The sequence below is a fragment of the Ornithodoros turicata genome, chromosome 2, assembly GCF_037126465.1.
Source record: "Ornithodoros turicata isolate Travis chromosome 2, ASM3712646v1, whole genome shotgun sequence".
Classification (NCBI taxonomy): domain Eukaryota; kingdom Metazoa; phylum Arthropoda; class Arachnida; order Ixodida; family Argasidae; genus Ornithodoros; species Ornithodoros turicata.
The window spans coordinates 28,508,736-28,531,466 of record NC_088202.1 but is presented as its reverse complement, the minus strand read 5'-3'; the positions used below and the strand labels follow the sequence as shown (position 1 = coordinate 28,531,466).

Genomic DNA, 22,731 nt, shown 5'->3' with positions numbered 1-22,731 from the left:
AAAAAAAAATCGCGGCACCAAGTTTCCACGAAACGACACATGGTTTATTATTTTTATACAGCATTATTTTGATACGCTTTTGCACTTGTCAGGCACGCGAAATGTCCACGAGTTAAATCAGTCTGCTTTACAACTATTAAATATATTTTTGGAACTGAATCTAAATGAACAACCAATAAATGCCCCCGATTATTATAAATGCCTCGATTATTTTTACCGACATCGCCCTACCGTGAGTCCTATACCATGCTTCTATGCTAATGCACATGTATGAATTATTTTACTATTCTGAAGCTTCGATCATGCGCATGGTTGAAAACATGATACAGAAATATGATGTTTCCCACCAGTCGTTCTCCCAGCCACAACAAAGTATGTTCTCTGCAGCAAATATTATATACTGTGCCACAAGACACGACACATAACTTGTGGACACAACAGGCACGTAAAAAAAAAACTTAGTGAGCATTTGTCCGCCTTGAACTTTCGGACGGTAAGGAAATATCCGGTGAGCAAATGTCCTGGATCCCACCCCTCCAACCCCTTCATAGCATAACCCAGTGGTCCCTTAGACTGGTAGATGGCTATTAGTTCTGATTAAACTATTTATTACCAGACGAGAAAGAATACTCGGGCATTTAAAAAAAAAGACTGAAAAGTCTATGGTGTAAGCTGATGAATAACGTTGATTATTATAAATACTCTGGTGGCATTATGAGAAACAGTCCAATATTTATGAGCCATATTAAGTACATGTGTTGAAAAGCCACTCGACGACTTTGAATGTGACAAAGGAAATTTCGCTTTGGAGCAACGAAAGAACAGACAGAAGGAGATAGCTGAGTGACACCTCGACTGTCCATCGTACCCCTGTTCTCTAATTTTCCGCCATTCGTCATATACAAAGGTGTAGTGACCAAGAAACGAGCAATGGACAGTCTGCCGAATCTGCCGAATCCCAGTTCGCCGAATGCAGTTAAGCGGATTATCTTTGAGGGGAAAGGTCAACCACTTTCGGCAAGCTGGGAAATGGTGTAGGAGCTTTTCGGCGAGTTGGGTATGGTGGAAAATAACCTATAGATAGGAAATGTGCGAGAATAATTGAATCCCTTAGTGAACAGTGACTGGAGAACTAGAAATGATGTTGAAAGATGACACCCACCAATCATAATATCATTAGCAATATTTATGACGAAAACCGCCGACTAGGGAACGTAGCAGCATATGCAGATAAGGCCACAGCTGAAGAGTTTAAAAGCGGGACATCTCTGTATCAAACTTCTCTTGTGTGTGATCTTTCTATGTCCCCTGGTCTCGGGGGTTTTTCGTATTGAATCCTTGCCACCAGCTCGCATGTTTTCTCGACATTCTTTCCTTAACAATATGTGTGCTGTTTAGTAATTTGCTCAGTTAGAGTAAGAAAACTATCTCTTCGAGGCACTTCAGTCCGTTAAATTTTCTGTGTTTTTTATTAAGATATTTTAAATGTATTTTATTACGGCTCCAAGACATAAAAGCCGTAAGCTCTGCGTCACTATGGTGAGAGGTCTTATCGTAGTAACGTTGTGGCTGGTTATGAGGATGAACTACAGCGAAAGCGTAATGCTTGTCAAGGCAATGAAAAGCCCCATGAGAGATGAACGTAGGAAGAACAGAACGTCCCACGAACAATCGAATTGGTTGGTTGACAACGTGTTAGTTACCGAGTGTTCTGCCTGCCGGTGCGGCGGAAGACAAGTTACACTGGGAGGCAGGATCGGCGAGAGGGGGGGGGGGCGGGAATGGAGCCCCGCGCCTCTTCAAGGGCCCGCCCGACCCAATACCCGACGGTTGCCAACACCAGGAGACGTGAGGGGGGGGGGGGGGCAGGACTCCGTAGTCTTGCATGCAAGGGGTCCGTAATTTCTTTCACCGGCACTGCTGGGATGACAGTGCGCCCTGGGCCACCTTCGTAGAGAACCTTACCAACATCTGAGGAGAACCCAGGGAAAACATCCAGACAGCGCAGTCGGGTCACCTACCAATTTCGATGTGGAAGACTATGGTCTTCGCCACTAGTCAAATTCGGCTAATTGGGAAGGGGCATGTCGGTCATTCGGCCAGTCGAACCAGCACGTTTGGAGGTCAAGGGATTTTTCGGCTGTTTCCTGGCCTTCAATGCATTTGGCGAGTTGGGATTCGGCAGATTGGGAGGACACGTTCCAGCTCCCTCATGCACTCACCCTTTGTTTCCGAACACAATGGGGTTGTTGGTCCAGCGACCTTGATCTCAGCCATCTCTCCCCAACACGTGCGAAAGCCGTTTAGAATAAGGAGTGAGAATAACAGCCGTACCTGGCGGAGTCCACGACCTACCCGTTGCTATCAGTTAGCATACGAGGCGGGAGCGGCCGCGTGTCGTAGCATTCCGACGGTAGGGGTCAGAGTGGCGCTGTAGTCGCTGTCCTCAAACCACGACCTACTTCTTCTCCCAGGTATGGGGGAACTTGCTTTTCAAGGACGGCGTGGTATCAAATGAAGTACCTTGTACTGTGTACCAATATGTCATCGCACGAGAAAACAAAATAAACGGCGTCCATGTAAAGTATACCCCGACAAAACGAGCAGAGGAGTCGATGTTGTACACTACAAATCAATATGGACGTCGAAAAGATGTACACGAGTCAATTCGAACACTATCGCGTCACATGTCCCAATGCGGAGTCCCCCTGTTTTAGGGAATGTGGGCAGCGCGCCAAGCGGGCGTTTCACCTGTGAGAGGAGGAAATTGCGAGGAGGTTCCGCGGACAGCCGCTCCATAGGGATTTGGGAAAGTGACCTGGTCGCTCTCTTATTAAGTAGGTCGTGGCGGAGTCATACCTACTTCTCCTCTTACTCGCTTCGTGGCGCGACTATATACGCCTCGTCAGAGTCGTTTATAGGGAGAGTTTCGCCATTAGGAGGAACCTAACTTGAAGCGCGTCATGCGACGTCACGGCTAAGCGACCTCCCTCGCCGTGCTCTATTGTTGTCCCGTCGTCAGAGGAGGCACACTAAGCGGGTTTCGCCGCCGCGAAAATAGTATCGCCGCTGGCATTTCCCGCCAAATTCCGGCTATTGACGTTTCATTGGCTCCGGTCCCCCACGTGACCTTTCTCGATCATGATTGGCTGAGGCTCATCTAACCGGTGGATTCGCCCGCGTTCGTTTCTCCGAGGCGCCGACCCGTCTGACCGTTGTGTAGCTGGCGTCTATAGGCCTATTGCGCTGGGCCAGGTGGCGCAAAGATTAATTCGCAGGGTGCTTATCGAATTCAATGGGGACTTAACAAAACGTTCGTCGTTATAATTGATGACAGTTGAACAATAATAACGGGACTTCTAAAAGAAACGCAAACTGTTTTATGGTTCAACACACAAATAGTTGCTCTTTCCTGGAACCTTTGGTTGTGTTCTCCGCGTGCCGAATGTTCACGGCGCTACCATGAACACAGAATAAACAGCTATTGGGCAACGCAGTACCGATGATTTCGAAGCATTTTCGGGAACAGCATGCAGCGTGAGCGAACTTCTCGACTACTTAGATTTGGAATCAGCTATCATATGTCCACCTCGTTCAAACAGACGTCTATAACTTTTTCTGATATACGTACGGAACCAGAGGTTGTGCACGTATACATGCACGAGGCTATATTGTATAGTAGATATGGAGTTTCTGGTGACGATGATCCAGTGAAAGAATCGGTAGAAACAAGTGAGCTGGTGAGTGTAATTCATGACAGTAAGACCCCGAGACGAGGGACGACGAAAACAGACACATACAGATGTTTCCAAACTCTGTTGTGTGTGTCTGTTTTCGTCGTCCCTAGACCCGAGATCTTACTGTCACACAACGACAATTATCCGAGGCGTCGGCTGCACAGTCGACTTTTAGTATAAAAAGCGGAAAAATGCAAAGCACATACAAGAAGACACCAGTAACGAAAAGTGTATCTGGTCAAAGTTTGTGTGTTCTATTTCATTAGAAGGGATGCCGATATTCGTCTACTGCAATAATTATACTGGAATATTACATAGCCGCAATGCAAGTCTATGACTGAAAACGGTAAACCGCGGCAGTAGTCAGGAATAATTATCTCGGGGCTTCATATTTTAGGAATTAGCTAGATCTGGAGTACAACAAAGATACCGCAGCCTGTAAATCGCTGGCAGCCGGAATAACGCTGCCAGTCGGAGACATTTCTTTCGGGGACACCTTTTCCGGGGGCTTTTCTTGGGCGGGCAAGTCATTGCCGTAGCCATCTCCTTGCTGCTATGCGTACGCAACACTAGTTTGCGATTTTTAGCAGAGTTCGGTTCCATTCGAGCAGAGTTCGATTTCGGAAAAAAAAAAAAAAAAAAAAAACGGCGAACTCTGACGCGTCCTACCCGTTGCTATCAGTTAGCATACGAGGCGGGAGCGGCCGCGTGTCGTAGCATTCCGACGGTAGGGGTCAGAGTGGCGCTGTAGTCGCTGTCCTCAAACTTTAGCGCAACAGCCCAATGTGGGCAGACGGTGATTTCGTTTCGTGGATTTCGAAGATGTTCGAGCCATGGACGAACGCCTGAATGAAAGGCAAGCAGACAAACGTATGATGCATGTCAGTGATCGGACGTTTAATAAATTCGCCTAACTGTGTGCATGGAAGTACGCCTTGTCCCGTATTACATCACTTTCTGCCGGTTATCAGTCATGATTTGGTTGATGTGCTATTCTGCGTGGCGTTACTTGTTGCGTTTTGTTCCGCTATTTGAATGTGTCTGATGTTTAACTGATGTGCATGAAAAGGAAAACAGCGTGCATCGCGTACGCCGGGCTCCTTGAATTTTGTCATTAGTCGACATTAGGCGCGTAACGATAGCATGTCCTACGTAGCGTATTCAGCCAATTAACGTTGCCTGTGCTCGGGTTTACCATATCATTAACAGGTTCCTTTTTTTCTTTTTTTTTTTCATTCAGACACCGATAGCTGTTCGTGGCCCTGCGATCCGCGAATATGTGGCCCCTGTCACCTGAAAATTCTACAGTAGTTGTGCTGGGATGAAGCGGATGGCTTCTGCGACTCATCACGTGCTATATATGTGTATAATAATATCTACTTTCTCCAAACCGAATAGGTTCCCTTAAGGATTGTATAATATAATAGTTACGCTTTCTGTTGCTCGGCACTATTTATTCTTTATTTATTCTGCAGTATTCTGTAATAATCGTGTAGATTTACTTCCATTCAAATGTTGCTTCTTGTTTATATGTTTACCGTGTCAATAAATTTGCACATGTGAATTCCTTCGTCTTCTGGATTTTCATTTTTTGCTTCCCGATAAAATTAGCAGATGGCCTTGCGAAGCGCTCGGAACAGGGGGGGGGAAAGAATTCGAGTGAGAGGGTATGGAGAGGGCACGCAGCGTACATGCGCAGTTCGATCAGCCAGCGCGCGCTTTTTGGCGCCGTTTTCCGGCTACTTTGTCGTGCATCGTTACGGATGATCACGTGGTCAAGGGGGGGGCGGTGGTTTTCGTGGCGAAACTGTGGAAGCTACAGCTGCACTCCACTGCCGTCGTGAGCCGGTCGCCGACGCCATATTGATGGTGATCATAGGTGGGGAAGTTACTTTTATTTTGTAGTGCACTACCGTTACTCACTACTTTTTCAAAAAGTAACGCGTTACGTTATTCGTTACTGTTGCGATAGTAGGTAACGCGTTACTAACGCCGTTACTTCTGATACGTAATGCCGTTACTTTTGCATTACTTCGCTAGTTGCCCTTATAATATGTACCATTTTCGGTTGAGTCACACAAGTGCGTTCCGCAGATCAATACACGCAATGTTGTGCACAAACAAGGGTCACGCATGAACAAAACATACATGTATGATTTATTGCAACGCAGAAGTAGTTGACGCTCAAAATTTTCATCTGTGTGGCTGAGCAGACTCCTAATGACACGTGCGTGCTGCTTGTCAAGGTTGATAGAGACGGTGACCTTTTATCTCACACAGTATAAATCCAAACAGCGAATCCCTTGGTACTTTGTTACTTGTTCAGACGGTAGAGGATATTTTTCTGTCGCTTTTACCCCATTCGTCCGAAAAATACCAAAGGGAGTGAAAAATAGAGGTGGTAAACAAAGGGTGACATCTCAACCAGGGTAGGTCAATAGTCCTTTTGCGTTCTTCGCGGGTGCCGATGTGACCTTCTTGTCATTGTTGAAGATGAATAGAAAAAATCGGAGATTTTCCCGGAGTCTACAGGCACGGTCCTCGCTCAAGCTTTCAAGTTTAGACGATGAAGCAATGTTCCCAAACACGCAGTAACGCATAACGCCGTTACGCGTTAGTTAGTAAAAATGTAATGACGTTACGTTACTCATTACTTTTCTCCCAAATGTAATGCGTTACCATATTTCACTACTCGAATGTAACGCGTTACCGGTAACGCACTACTTTGTAACGCGTTACTCCCCACCTATGATGGTGATCGTTGTTTACGATGCAAGGAGGGTACACACTTGCGTATATCGGCCTTCGAAAACCCTTCGTCCTTGAACTCTTTCGGTTTGGCAAGAAAGCCCCCCTTACCACAGGCGGCTGTAAGTTATAAGTCGACTATTCCTGTATATTATATTCAGTCCGACGACAGAGCTATTGACCAGCTGGTGGACAGAATCAAAATGGCGCACACCAGATGGCTGATAAGCGGATTCTGCTTTGATTCAGGCTTTTTGGGCGGCGCAACGCTGACTCTGACGTGAAAATATGCTGCACCCATGAGGCGGGAAAAGATCAGAGAATGGCCAAACTCTCCCTAAATGGCTCTGCGCCTCGTGCACAGACGAAAGGTGGCGCTTTCCGCGGCCACGTAGCAGTGGGAACGCGAACTTTTTGTGTGAGTTGCCCGACATCGAAACCAGTCAAAAGTGTATGTGGCGGGCGTCATGAAAACCGAAAATGTGTGAATCGTTTGCGCAGCTTTGCGGATTTCAATCGCTTTCAACTCCGAACGACCGAATGACTTTCGGTCCTATGCGGTGAATAATGCATAAGACTATATGCAGAAGCAGGCGTGTCAGCGTTGTTAAAATTCTTTTAGCTTTTCTTCGTGCGCACCGCACTTGCGAGTGTTTACTTTTATACTTTTTACAGCAACCTTGCAAAGGCTGCACCTACAGCTAAGGGATGCAGAAGACTCATTAGCAGAGTCGGACAAAGCGACAAGGTCCAAGCTAGTTTGAAGTGCGTGTCTGAATGGAGACCACACATCTTAACATCGCTCAACACAACACGAACGATATACGGTCTGATTACGGCAGTCAATTAGGATTATTGGCATAAAAGAAGACAGATAGAATCCACGGAGTAGCTCATTTTGTGACACGTACGTTTGACGGCCGACACCAATCGTCTTCTCCTGTCTACTTCGTGTGGATTTGGCGGGAAACTGTAGAACCTAATACCCGGTGGGGCATTCTCCGGTGCCCAAAAAAATGGTCCCTGGTTGCGTGGGCGGAAAAATGATCCCGTGGGGTTCCGTGCGCCCAAAAATACAGCAGTCGTTCTGGAATGCCGATGAAACGGATCCTAGCCAACCAAGTGCTATCATTCGCCCTCCCGGTTTGTTAAAATTGAGAGACATCGGATTTTTTAATTAACATTTATGTTAATGAGCAGTAACAGCTGCACGCGCCACTCCATGAGGAACATAAAAAGCGATTACATTCGCTGCACCGGTTGTATTGAGCAAACTGCATGTGTTCCTTCTGTTCTTCTCTCTCTTTCTTTTTTGTGGGGTACAGACAATACGATTTCTTGCAGATATGTCGGAGAAATTGTACATGCGATCTCTTATAACAGGACGGATTACAGAGGAGTAAGCAAAGAGGCACGGTAGCTTCTGTACTCGTACCCATACAATAAAACACCCATAAACGCTTTACACTGAGCTCACTAGCCTGGCTCCGACCTCACACTCGCTGTAGAGGGGGGTCATTGGATGTAGTTCCCAATTCATCCTGGGTGCTAGTGTTTTCCTATTGTTGGTCAGACAGGTTTTACAGTAGTTCTGTCATACTTTCTATGTCGATGAACCATATCTTCAGCAGAAGAGGAGTTGTAAAGCCAATGAAACAATGAATGAGACGGCGAAGGCTTTTATTGTCCATAAACATCAACACGGAAAATATGCAGGGGACAACTGTAAAACTCGTGTCTCCTTTCTTTCTTTCTTTTACATTAAAGCTCAATTTTATAAACTCAAAACTCGTGTGTGACCAACAGTAGAAGAATACTAGCATCTGGGGAGAGCGAATGGTAACTCTCGGTCGGCTGTAATGTGTTTCATGAGCTATCCGCAACCACGCCTCTGTACTGTTGGGCGCGCAGGAGCCTGCGGGACCATTTTTCAGCCCACACAACCAGGGACCATTTTTTTCCCTACATCCGGCATTCTCATACGTATTTGTGCACCCAACGACGCAACGGTTTGTACGGTACGGCTTTACTTTTAGCAACTATCAATTCAGCCGCGGCGTCACCGAAGCAAGGTAATGATTGAAAGCGTACAAATAGCCCTCGAGAACCGAGCGGACTCACACAACTAGTTCCTATGGCTGCCGCCAGGATTTTTCGTGTCGCGGCGGACGCTTTGCACGAAGCGTATAGAGAGCAAACATGCCCCTGGAACAACGTATCACATGCCTTCATATTTTCTAATTTTGTGTATAAATGATGGTATGGATATACGTATTATAGGTGTCATATTGTGTCAGAAAGATTCCCGAAGAATTCTTAGCGAGAACATTTTGCCTGGATATGATAGTATTTGAATTATGCGCTTCGCAAGGCGGGTGACTAGATTTTCGCATTTTGCGTAACGTCTGTAGAAAAACAGCAAGGAATACACCCATTTTTGTAAATAGTATTGGTTAATATTGTCAAAACCTATCATTTAAGATCGATCCCGTTGAAATCGGTGCAATATTTGCTAAGAAAAATTGGATTGTTTATCCCACAGAAGATACATGGCGCCGAAACAGGTTCCAGAGAAACAAATCAAAAACCAAAAGGAAGCTTTGAAGTTCAAGATCGCAAACGTGATGCCGACCACTTGAAATAAATCAGTTGTATTTTCGGAACCGTTATCGTAAAGGCCTTCCAATCAGCCCAATCTCTTCGAATCATTGCATTCCGTCTAAACCTCCCTACTGTACCGGCCCCGCGTTAGTCACCAAATGAGGGTGAGTACAGCCTGAAAAGCGCTCTTTTCGCATGGCCATGATTCCCTGACTTTTGTACCATTACGATAATTAAAACTTGAACGTGATGAGCTGCAGGAGTGTCGGAATGCGCGGAATCTGCATGCAGGAACCATAAAACACACGAAAAGGACAGCAGACGGAGGGATTATTGCCGAAGATCCCGTCAGCGAGACATAACGGCAAGCTCTCCGTTGTGAGAACAAGGAAAACGTGATGGCAAGTAAACTGATATTCTGAGGCTGGGACACAGAATAAGGGACAACAACACAGAAAGCCTCAAGTGCCTAAGAACAATGAAAGAAGGAAGTCACTGAAAAGGTTAGCCAGCTGTTCGAGTCCTACAGCTGGCTAACCCTTTCAGTGACTTCCTTCTTTCAAGAAAAACGTGCTACCGTTCCTCGAGGTCACCATTTGCGCCATGACTTCGTATTATGCGTCACGAAGAGGGAACTGTATTAGGGAGCTCCTACCCCATGCCCACCTGACCACGTTTCGCGTTTGCTCGACATGCCTACGGTCCCTGCTCACCGACAAAGTTGCGGCAGTCGCAACGTGCCAAGGCTACCCATGCCGACCGATTTGCCGGAGCCCGACTTGGTGAGTGAACGACAGGTCTTTCCGCGAATGCCGTTTATGCAGATCCGGCGCCCCGATCATGCCCTCATGCACGGCGGAGGTCAGTATCATTAAGAGAACAGCCTTAGTAACCTTGAAGGACAGATAGGATGCAGGTTAGCTAGTTGTACATGATGGAAATGAACTCCGTGTCCGAAACAAGGAAAACACGTACGAAGAGACGTTGTTTTCTTGTCCCGTATCCTTGTCTTGGAGTTCCCTTCCAGCAACTAATAACCTTTCTGCAATGCCAAACGCTTCGTCAACGTCAACAAAACTCACTAACATCTGCTGCTGAAAATTACAACACTTTCCATGATCGTCTGCATTTTTTTTTTGCGAATTGTGACGCTAATGGTGTCCGATCTCCCTAGATGTCTCCCAACATTGCTTTGCGAAGGTCGACTTCCGTTTCCCTCCCCAGCTGCTGGCAGATTTCCAACGCTTGGTGAAGAGCAGAGACGCTCACTCTGTTGCTAGCTAGACACAAAGGGCGTGTTAAGTAGTTGCTCTGCAGAGTGCGCTACGTCCACTCTGTCCCTCTTCCTCCGGGGCCTCTGCTAAACGGGATTTTAAGCCAAGAGAGTGTTGCACGTGCACGTGATATGTGTACGTTGCATGTGCAAACCGCCTCTTGGCCTTTGGGTGTCACTGAATGTTCTTTTCCGGTTGAGTCGTCTTCTGATCCGGTTGTGTGCAGGCTTAAAAAGATGTGGGTCCAACCGGAGAGGAGGTTGGAGAGCTCAAGAAGCACTCCGACCTGTGGGTAGGAGCGAGGGACCGCCACGTTTTAACGCTCTCATCACCAGTGTACACATTTTTAAGCAGATTTATTTAGATCAGATGGGAGGTCTAACATGGGGACATGCCCTGGCAAAATAAAAATAAAATCAAGGCGGGTCTTTTCGAGAAACGAACGCGCAGAATCCTTATTTTTTCGAAATATGCATAAACATTTCCCTGTTTCAGCAGATACCTGTATAAGGTATACGCACGATAGACATATCAAATGAAAAACCATTGAAATCTGAGTAAACTGATGCCAGGTATGGTAATGACGGACATCTACAGCCAGAGAAATCACGCGTTGAAGTTAGTACAAAACTGCGCGAAAGAGCATGTTCGCCATTTTTTTTTTTAAATATCATAGAGCGTTCCTCCTGCGGGCCAAAATTTCCGCTTGGACTGCTGGTCTGTAACCATACTAAAGCATAAAAAAAGTTCGAAACAATACCTTTTAAAACTCGGGAGATATACGGGTGCAAAAACGGCAAAAGTGAAACACTCGAATTCAGGGTCGGATTTTCTGAAATATTTTTTTTTCACAAAAAGTAATCGTTAGCATTTTGCCGCTACTGATCATCATGTACAAAGCACTTCTAAATATTAAAAAATAATGAAAAACCAGGAGGTCGATGGGACCTCCCTGCCTGATCGGACGTGAAACCTGCCAGTAGTAACATTCACTAATAGTGAGTGTTAGTAGATTGTTGATAACGTGGCTTCCGAAGTACGGTGTTTACCGCGCCCAGTCAACGGATAAGATTCTGAGTCATGCACGCCGCCATTGTTTCCGGTAGGTACGGTAGCTTCAGGGTGACGTTATCAACGGTCAACTAACATTCTCTACTGTTAGTAGACCGTAGTAGTAGTACAAATGACTCTATAGCCATTATCCACGCAAAGTTGTAGCATAACATCAGTCAGGGATCTGCGCGTGATTCACATTTTATGGTGGTGCCATTGTAGTTCCTCACGGGGGACCTTTCTCACATATGCGTTGTATCCTAGTGGCTCTCCAACGAACCATGCCCGGCGTGCGTCAAAACAAATCCACGTGGATAGCACAAAGGACCAAAACCGCTCCGGAGTGGGGCCGACAAGGTCTCCCCACTGGTCCCCACTTCTGTCGTCCCCATAGTGCGCCATCTAGTGAAGACGGAGATAATCCTCTCCGGCGCCTCAAGGTCATACGCATGCGCATAAGCCATTGTGAAAAAGGTCCATTGCCGTGTATGTTCACATTTGATTTTTCTACGGGGTGTGTGATGTAGAGCGCTTTTGGGTTGTGGGAGGGGCGTGAGCGTGTCTGGAAAATCGCTGGCAGCAGTGGTTCGTGTGTGTGTCCTCCACATATCTTAAGTATTGGAACATTATATCGTAAAGAAATAACCTGCCGCCGCTCAAGTCGCACCATAGGTGAGCGCATACATTGCAGGAAGGATTTCAGGGAGTAGCAATGAAGAACCGGAGAATGTGCTTGGAAATGACCCTCTTTGGACAGAGAACGTGTCGTCGTGTACCGATTGCGATGCACAGTACCCAACGTTAGTATTCCTTTGCCTTCGTGTACTAACACCGTCACACATTATAGTTTTAAAAGAAAACAATATCTTATTAAGGTCGTGACCAATATTTTGTAGTTCGAACGTACGCCTCAAGACACGACTTTTAGTATTTTGCTTTTCTTGTATGTAAAACGGGATCACCAGTCGTTCGTGGCACCCAAAATCCCTCTTGTTGTGTGGACGCTGATTTCATATTTAATGCACACTTTTTAGTCTCGTGGCATAAAATAATCGTCCTTCGGAGTTACAAGAACGTATTGGAACTGCTATACGAGTAGCTCGAGACTAACATCTCCATTTTTTCTTTAAAAAATCAGTCAATCAGTATGCGCACAACGTCTTCTTTCTTCAAGCACCTTCCAGTGATGCACATCTGTGGGAGGGTGAGCCATTTGATAAGAAGGATAAAGTTAAAAGGACGATGCACAAACCTTTCTATCTCCACATGACCAGCCATCAAGCCCAGCGTAGAATCCTTTATTTGGTGGCGATGGCTCACACTTCACTGAACAGTTCCTGTGCTGTCTCAACCACAAGTTAATGCACTCGTACGCGCCTTTCGTTCTCACAGACAGTTCACTTACCAGAACCCCGCTTTTGCCGTTCTTGTGCACCATCTTGCAGAAGGCGGTGACAGTGATTTGCGAACCGGGCAGCCGACGTCGAACGAAGGTCAGTGTTCCGCTGAAACTCTTCCAGCATCTCTGGTCGTGGTTCCTACCGAGTGTCGGAGACCATAGCGTTCATGAGCGCGAGCGATGAACAACGAAAACGATATTTAATGGGACATTTCGCTCTCTAAGCATCAGTGCGTAGAGTAGATTTTTGCTTTCACAGGCAGTGCGTGATCTGACTCACCGAATACCCTTTTCAGGCAAAAACGGGAAAAGTCTAACACTCGCAAGTGAATAAGATGAGTAATTAAAGTTTTTGAATCATTTAAATTTAAATGTTTATTTAAATGTTTCAATGTCCTTAAATACTTGATACCCTTTTCAGTTTTAACCGACTTGTTTTAACCGACTGATTTAAATGTTTCAATGTCTTTAAATACTTATCATGATACCCTTTTCAGTTTTAACCGACTTGTACGGTATAAATTATTGTCGTCATTGTAAATCATTAGAAAGCACGCGGTTTCGGGTTTGCGCCCAGAGAGTCGTATGCACAACACCATCAGTGTGACTTATGACCGTAGTTGTCAATGCGCAAAAAAAAAAAAAGAAAAAGAAAGGGGGAAACCGAATCATTATCATCATCACCATTAGTGTGACGTACCGAAAACGTTATCTAGGTACCTTTTTTTTTCAACTGCCTGAACAATCATTTACTCTGGTTCCTCCTGAGGATGAGGTGATGAGATAGCATGCTTACACGCGAGCGTCCTGGCGGGAACGTCACGGATATGTCACGAGAGCTGATAATCGAGATCCTCCCGCTTGTCCCTCCCCGGGGACGTGAGACAATGTAAACAATGCCTATAAGGAGAGCGTGCGCTGCTCTGACCAGATAGAGTACTTCGAGTGATTGATCGTCATAGGGCATCGAGAAACATAGTCGGCCCCATTTATCCGGCACCAGAATTTGCAGCCTATGTTGCTGAACAGCGAGGGATCCCGGCTAGAAGAAATGCCGGAGCAAGCAGTTGGCAGTCCAGCCAATGTTTCCTGCGGAAATTGTCCTGTCGTTTGCATGAGTATATTGCAAGCATCTATCACGTTTGGGCGCTTACTGATGTCGTTGACCTGTTCATCTTAACTTGTTTGGTCTAAAAACGAGAGAGCAGTTCTCAGTGCACTTAACTTGTCCTCGAGGGTTACAACATCGTAGGTTTCTCAGGATCGTCGTCGGACTCCCGCTAATGGTCTTCGATGGAACCAGGAGTATGAATGGCATCTTCACCTCAACAGCAGCTCGCATGTCATAATAGGGACCGCGCGACACCTAAAGGGGGCGCGCTGCTCCGTCGCGACAGCGCCGCCAGTGGCGGTCTTGGAAGTATCCGACGTGATACCACGCCGCCCGTTCTATACGGAGTTCGAGGCAACTTGTTACAAGTAACTCGTTACTGTAACTAAGTTCTTTTTTTGGTAACTTGTAACTTAACTCGGTACGTTTGCGCCGTGGTAACTTTCAGAAGAACTCGTTTCTTTTTCAGGTAGCTTTGCCAAAGTAACTTAAGCTAAGTTCCAAGTTACTTTTAATTGGCTTTTCAGTCACGACCACATATTTTCTTGCTTTCTCTCCGGTTCTTTCAAGGCATTTTATGCCATAAAACGTGATATTCAAACAATGACAGTATTCTATTCAGGAAGTAAGAACCGCTGTCATTGAAATGCAGCTGAACCATTGTGCACCCACAAGGAGTAAGATGTAAAGCGTTCGAATTGTTGGACATAAACGAAAGCGATCTAAGCGTGTTGCACTCCCCCGCAGGCAACTCAAGGTCGAAGTCAACTGCTCACGCGTGCTGCACCTGTGTAGTGCTCCTTTGTGTCCGAAGTAACTTGGAAGTAACTCGTTCTTTTTGTTAAGTAACTCCGTAACTGCGAGTTACATTTCAGGCTGAAGAACTTGATTGATTGATTGATTGATTGATTATGCGTTTAATGGCACAAAGGTAACAAAGGCCATAGAGCGCCAAAACTATGGTGAGTGTGTCGGAGATGATTATGGGAAAGATGATGTGAGAGAGAGTGTGGTAGTTAAAACCTATCTACAGGTATGAGCGATGAGCGATGATTGATTGACCAGGATAAGAGAGAGGGGGATGACGATAGCAAGCGAGCATGGCAGTTAAAAGCTATCTACAAGTGTGACAATGAGATATTTACATGAGGAGTTCGGTGATAATTGATAAAAGCGGAGCAATGCTTATCATCTACATCTGACTAAGAAACCCACACGTGGTCAAAAATTTGATTACGTTATCAAACGGCACAAGAGGGGTGTCACCCAGTAGAAGGGCTGGGTGGAGTGGGACATGGTATCTGTAGAATGCGGTGAAATACTGTTGGCGTTGGTGTTCGAAGTGAGGGCAGGATGCCAGTACGTGCAAGACAGTCAAGCTGTCACCGCAGTGCGCACAAGCTGGCGGATCCTGACCCCCTGAGTAGGTGGTGATGCGTGAGCCATGTGTGTCCAATCCTCAATCTCGCGTAAAGAACTTCGGATGATCTGTTGATGTGTTCAGTCCGATGCGGGGGAGAAACGTGTGGCTGTGTGAGGTGTAGCTTGTTATTTTCCTCCATGTCCCACTCCTGCTGCCACTGTGTGCAGACAGCTCTCTTTAACACTGGCAGGATGTCTTGGTAGGGTAGTCCTAGAGCTGACTCCTCTTGTGCCAACGCTCGCCGAGCCTCACGGTCGGCTCGTTCATTCCCCGGGATCCCAGTGTGGCTGGGGACCCAGCAGAGACAGATTGAAAAGCCTCGGGGACAAAGTTGGGTCGCAAGCGCTCGTACTCACTTGACGAGGTGATTCTTGCTGTCATAGCATGAAAGCAGCGCACGCACAGAGCTTAGCGAATCGGAATAAATCACTGAATTTAGAAGGTAGTTTTGTTGAATGTGCCGCAGAGCCAGGAGAATCGCGTAAAGCTCTGCGGTGAAAACTGTGTCGTTCGTGTTCAGGCGTGCCGTCATAATAGAATCACCTTCAAGGGCAACGGCCGCCACACCATTGCTTACTTTAGTCCCATCAGTGTAGATTGCATGGTGGTTCCCGAAGTTATGGTGAATCTCCAGGAATTCCTGGAGAATGACAGTGTGTGCAGTGGATTGTTTGTCAAACTGTGTCATTTTTAAATTGGATTGTATTAGATGTCTCTGCCAAGGCGCAGCATCGAGGACTGCCTGCTGCAAGTGAACGCCAGAGGGGCTGAATCCCACACGGGAACTCGCCGCCTCCACACGAAGCGGGAACGAGGGTACAACAGAGGGCTTTGCAAGGAAGAGTCGCTCCAGAGCGGGGTTCACACTAGAGTGTACAACAGGGTCATCGCCCTGGCATCTGTACCTTAGCGCAGCCTTCACATGTTCAAATTGTCTCCGTCTCTCGAGCGACCATTCATTGCCCTCAACATACAAACTCTTCACAGGGGACGTCCGGAAGGCGCCGGTGGCGAGTCGGATGCCTTCGTGGTGGATGGGGTCCAACACCTTCAATGCCGAAGGCCGCGCCGAACCATACACGACACTCCCGTACTCAATTACTGATCGCACAACCGAGTCATAGACTCGCAACAGTGTGACTTTGTCGGCTCCCCACGATCGATGGGATAAAACTTTGAGTATGTTGGAGGATTTCAGGCACTTCTGTTTTATATAGTTTATGTGTGGCACAAAAGACAGCTTCTTGTCAAACACCACCCCCAGAAATTTTTGCTCATCAGAAACTGGTAGTGTGTTGCCACCGAGGAGCAGCGAGGGCTCAGCAAATGTGCCTCGCTTCCTAGTAAAGACAACACACGCTGTCTTTTGCTGAAGAACTTCGTTATTAACTTAGTTACATTTTTCACACGGTAACTTAACTCGTAACGAGTTCTTTCTGACGGGTAACTTCTCGATCTATGGTACTATGCATTCTCAAGTGGAACCGTAGCTTGCGTGGCGACCGCCGTAATTAGAAGTGCCACGGTCCCTATCAAGGGACCGTGGAAGGGCTAATCTTCGAAGTGCAAATAATGTGGAACCTTTCTGGGGCGCGATCCAAGAGAATGGAGACAAACTGCATAGAAGCAACCACCGTATTCATAATGTATCTAACAATACGGAAGGAGAACAGCCACTCGCGTTTGTCTGGTCAAAACACCTGTAAGTGATACGTCGAGAGGACGGTAATTTGACTCCTCACAAAATCCTGGCTTGCTAGCGAAGGCTATATAACTGTATTCCTCCGACTCCAGCCATTCGTAATATCATGTTTTTGACTGAGTCTTGTATTCCTTTCGTCCCCTTTGCACACACACAGCTTCGTCACTGAAATCTACACAGTGCGTCCGTTTTATCCATACAAATAAACACGTGGGGTTACAACTTATTGTCTGAACTTGCACTGCAGTTTATCCAGTATCTTAAGATACAATAGCGCTAAAGAGATCCTCAAAGAAGAAATAATATGAGTTTTTACCTCGGCTACCGCCGTAGGCTTGCGGCATTACACAGTCTGTGAAATGGTCGGTGGGTAAATACTAAACCTGCTAGACAACGTAGAATTTCCGTTCTCACTGTGAGACTCATTAACCAGATCACCGGGAGCAATATCGGCTCTGGGCACTGGCGATGAAACACCTCAATCATTATCTCGAATTAGGTTGCCGTTGGGTCGGTGCATTTGACGGTGATAGAGTATCCAGCGGCGTTTCACCGCCATGAAAGTGGCAACCGTAAATCATTGATCATTTCGCAGGTCCTCATTCAGTTTCACTGAAACTAGAACAAAAGAAATAGAATATATTCGCTCATGTTGTGCACACCTCATGCAATGGCCGAACGCGCGTCACAAACACTATTCTCTGCGAGTCTAGTGCCCTCAGTGGTATTGAAAGCATAGAAATCACGAGAAATAGAACATCTGGTCCCTAATGAAGAGTTCTTTTAGGTGCTGGCACAGTTAGCGATGCAACAGTTTCAGTGTGGCAAAAAAGGATGCCCGCACTTCACATGTAAACTAAGCTGGCTACCCGGTGGCTATCACGCAAGGTACTTTCTTCGAAGGCCGCATCGCCGCGCCACCAGTTTGTCGCACAGTCCCTATACTGGTCAACTCTGACATGCTCCAGGACAGACGATTGTCCATGGCTGTCGAATTCAGTTTTCGCGGTAGAGAACGCAGCTTTGTAGGCGAGCGATATTCATCAGAGTGCGGATCAGCTGCTAATATCCAACTCAAGCAGAGATATCCCCCGCTCCTGGGTATTCGGAAACTTCATGAACGGACCTTTGTTCTAGTTCTTCTGGATTGCATCATTGAACTCGCAATTCTACGACACTTTAGCTAACAGGAGGCTCACAAGCCGAAAATCAACGAAACTAGGGGAAGTCAAGTCATCGCTCGGCGTCACACGACTGGACTGGTCAGTGTGCAGCACACGTGACATGAAGAAAAAAAATAAAGAAAAAAAAACACCAAGAAGAAAAGAGAGAGAGGAGTGGTCCTGAAGGCTGTCCCCGGTTCCGAGACTGACGTAGGGTCACACACTGCCTCAGCCACCTCCACACCGAATAAGTGGAGACGTATTGGTGAAGGTGGTTGTAGGGGTTTTCCCTCGGTTGTTAAAAGCTTGATACTTTCGTCTGGACCATGAGCTGAAGCCCGGGGTAAACGAAGGAACACTGCAGGGACCGAAATATACCTCCTTGTTCTTTTCGCGTGTTACGGGATCCGGATAAATGGGGGTTGACTGTAATAAACTTCAAAAAGAAAAAAAAAGAGTTAACACTAATGAAAGTGCATGGAAATCGCCATTCACTCACATGAAGAAGAACGCCAGCTGCTGCTTTGTACATCTCGAGAGTACGTGGGAATTTTTGGCGGAACCTCTTGGGGCCATGATGTGATCCGTAGCTGAACAGCTTCGTGCTCCTGGATGGCCAGGCTCTGAACTTGGAGGCGACACGCCGTCATGCAAAACTCCTACTCTGCGCAGTCAAAATAAGTACAATGTTTCTAATATGCTAGCTACTGTTCCTTTCGTACAACGGTTCTCCCCCGGTCCTCGAGGGGTGGGGGGGAGGGGACCCCAGAAAACGTCGAGTGGCATCTGTGACTATTAGTAGTGTTGCCCCACTTTCAGGCAAGCTAAACAACGCAGCCGTGCGGACGTGAGCTTTTCATTGAAAAATGACACGAGTGTTCGAAAGATGACCATTAAATAGTCATAGGGGATACGTGGACATGCCCATGGTCAAAGTCTACGTAGGAACGCCCACTTTAAGCAGGCCTCGCGATGGAACATGGGAATACGAGTATATGTATTTCTTCGTCAATGCTTTTTAGCATATCCCTTACGCCGTTCCCGGTGGCTTACGAATGTAATCTGTTTGAGGTGACTGACGAACAGGGGAGTAAAGTGTTTGCTGAAAACGGTTTCTCCTGTCAAGAAACGCGTACACCAGAAAATTTTCCGAGCTAAAATGCGCCGTTTATTGAGCAACACGCGATTGACATAACCTCCGGACCTCTCCTCCGCGTTTCCCCCTCTTGTTCTTGACTATTATACTTCGAGACAGGTCAACTCGGCCCACAAGTCGAAACACGTCCGTGGTGGGCTTTGGCGGGCGAATTACGTACTTAGATCACGTTTATATGCTTTTAAGCCAAACATGTAAAATATCCCCATTAACAGAAAAACATGCGAGTCGATTACCCGTCTACCTGGCGTTCGCCACCTTCTCGTATGCCCCACTTTTAAGGTTCTTCGTTTTCGGGTTAAACACGATTTTCACGATATTTGCCCCCCGAACCAACTTTCTGAAATGTGGGCGTAACCGATTTCTCCTCGTATTCCACGATGTCTTTCAACTTGAGATACCGCCACAGTAAGACATGAAAGAATCACGTCATCAACCTTAATCCTTCAGCACCCAAGGGAACACCCGTGCATTGGAATTATGCTGTGGATCGTTTTCATGCCTTAGCCCCTGTTGCGCAAACACTGTTGTGCTTGCCCTGCGGCAGCTGTAACGTCGAAAGAACATTCTCACAGCTGCGCTACGTTCGGAGTCCGTAAAGGTCTCGAATGAAAGATGAGTTGCTTCGCATGCAAGGGATTTGCGTGTGAAGAAGACAGGGTGAACCACTCGTAAATGTGTAGCGTTTTATCTTTTGTCAAGCTCAGTGTGTCGCAATTCAGACACAATAAAAAAAAAAAAAGAGTTTGCAATCATCTTGGCAGCTTGATTCGCACGATTTTAGTTTCACCCGGAGACTCCCGGGAACATAAAACACGTGATAGAAAACGCAAGATTCTTCCCGGAATTTGCTTTTAAAAGAATCACCCGATTTTTACCGCTGAATTAAAAGAAAAAAAAAACGATGAACCCTATCCACTTTTAATGTGCAGGCGACATTCTCCGCTGGCGGAGATACACCTCTATGACCGCAGTTGTTAAGCGGTGCCGGAGTGCGCAGGAACGTTCCCGGCGCCTGCTTACTTTGGGTTTGCAGGTGACTCGCACAAAGGAGCTTCTCCTTGCTAAGTACGACATGTGAATGAATTTTTACTCAATATTCTGGCGCGCAGTATAATGCGTCCCTGAAGTAATGAACCACACCTATGAGAGTGTCCCATCCCCTTTAGATTATCTCCTGATGATCAGTAATTTTGTTAAGAAAATATGGAGAAATATTGAATTCGGCCGTTCACTTGCCTAATGTAAAGCTGCTTATATCTTCTATCGGACAAAAACGAGTGGGGGGGGGGGGGTGGAAGTTTCATAGTCCCTATGGGAAATTTCTGGCGTACGAGTTTCTCGACATAAACGAGCGTGTTCAGCAAAAATTCTAGGGGGTGTTCGGGAAATTTCAGAGTCTCTATGGGTAAAGTTATTCTGTCGGTCTGAACGGTACGTAGTGGGAAGACCAATGGGACGGACGGGTTGCATGGACGTATGGGCCTCACTCTACCTGAATGTGTAACGAGAGGAACGTTTTCTTGAGTCTCATAAAAGAGTGGGTTGTAATACGAAGACGAATCGAACAGGACGGACCAAAAGAGTGACGTACATATGTAACATTTCATGCGACGCTGTCCGAACTGCGCTGTAGGTTCCTGGGATGTCTTCCGCAATACCTACTCGGTGTTCTGTACACAGCGTTCCGAGATAGGCGACACCTACGGGAACAGAGGTGAATAACTGTGCACCGAATTTCAAATGAATGACTCCCCGCGTAATCGCGGATATTATTTTTAGAGACATCTGCGACAGTAGTAAAAACTTAGTCAAGTTGCCAATACCCCGACTGCACGTGCGACCCATCAGACACCGAAATACTTATGAGAGTTAGGGGGCGTTGGCGACCATTTGGGGGGTGTTAGGGTATGTAGGGGTCCGGATAAATCACTGGTGCAACCTTCTGGATTTCCCGCACGACTGCATAGCAAGTTGCCGCAAAGCACCAAGTGCGTCATAGAATTTACCGTATTGATGTTTTTTCTTATGACCTCGTTTTATGTTTACATAATGGCTTTTTTGGGCGGCGCAGCGACGACCCTGACGTCAAAATAGGCTCCACCCACAAGGCGGCAAAATATCAGAGAATGGCCGAACCCTCTCTATAAACGGCTCTGATTTTTACTTAGAACAATGTTGATCCACATCGCGGATCATTACACGAGATGGATGGTGTTTCAGCTTTCGCAAAAATCTAGGTGTACGCCATACAGTGACAACATCCTCCGGAAGGCTGTTTCAGTCATGTATGGTTCTTGGATAGAACGAAAACTGCAGAATGTCAGTGCGACAAACATATTCCTTCAACGTGAGACCATGCTTATGTCTTGATAATCTTCTATCTTTTAGTAGGTAGGGGGAAAGAGAGTTAATGCGAAACAACTTTAATAGAAATAGAAAGAAAAAAATGGAAGCGTAGGTCGCAACTTCTACATACAAGTATTTCAGCCTTAACATCCTAAAATGTGTCACAGTGGGAGGCAACATCGCTCGGCGGCATAAGGCAGTCACAGACCTGCAATTGTATTGCTTTCAGCTTTCTTCTGCACTCGTTCCAGTTCCTTCTGGCGAATAAGGAAGTGAGGGTCCCACACTGTACAAGCATACTACATTACTGGACGTACCAGCGATTTGTAGGCCGTTAATCGGAGTTGGGTTGTTGAATGCCTTAGTGTTCTTTTCAACTGGAACAGCCTTCTCAGAGCCTTTTGCACAACAAATTCAACATGTGTGCCCGAGGACAAAGTCGAATGAAAGTATACTCCAAGATTTTTATAGCACGACACTTTTTCTAAGACCGTGTATGGAGTAGTCGTACAGCAGCACATTTTATTTTTTGGTCACATGCATAAGTACTGTATTTCTTCTGATGGTGATGTGATAAAGAAACAAATAGGGATGTCAGTTTCGACCAAGTCGAACTGGCTACCCCACTACGCTTACACTAAGAAAGTACAAACAGATGACGAGATGACGAGAAAACAAAGAGATGATGACCAGAAAAGAACTGAGATGATGGTGGAGTTCAACATGTAGTTCAAAAGTTTCCACCAAGTGAGTGTAAAATGTCGGAATCGATGGGGGCACGCACAGCACACATTCAGCGAGTCATAGAATGTCCATATGCCCGGTTGCATGTAGAAAATCTTCAAGTGCCCTCAGCGCCTTGTCGGACGACGGTGAACCTAGCAGTTTCGCGATGTCGAAGGCTCAGGTGTCCACACGGGAGAGGCTGTTTTTCTTGTATTCAGATTCGATTGCGTTGTTTCTCAACAAGTGCATGTCACCATCATCCTTACCAGAAGCGCTTATGCAGAGTACT

At 46.4% G+C, this 22,731-nt stretch overlaps 1 protein-coding gene across 1 annotated transcript in view; it reads right to left on the bottom strand.

Annotated features, from left to right (window-relative positions):
• Positions 1-12,281: 12,281 nt before the first annotated feature.
• Positions 12,282-22,731, bottom strand: part of LOC135384468 (venom metalloproteinase BumaMPs1-like) — a 35,747-nt gene continuing 25,297 nt past the window's right edge. Inside the window, exons 10-14 of the mRNA XM_064613670.1 lie at positions 20,962-21,070; positions 18,711-18,875; positions 12,819-12,951; positions 12,666-12,755; positions 12,282-12,607 (exon numbers count right to left, since the gene is read on the bottom strand). Coding sequence (XP_064469740.1) covers positions 12,548-12,607; positions 12,666-12,755; positions 12,819-12,951; positions 18,711-18,875; positions 20,962-21,070 — 557 coding nt within the window. The 3' untranslated portion in view covers positions 12,282-12,547. The remainder of the gene's footprint in view (positions 12,608-12,665; positions 12,756-12,818; positions 12,952-18,710; positions 18,876-20,961; positions 21,071-22,731) is intronic.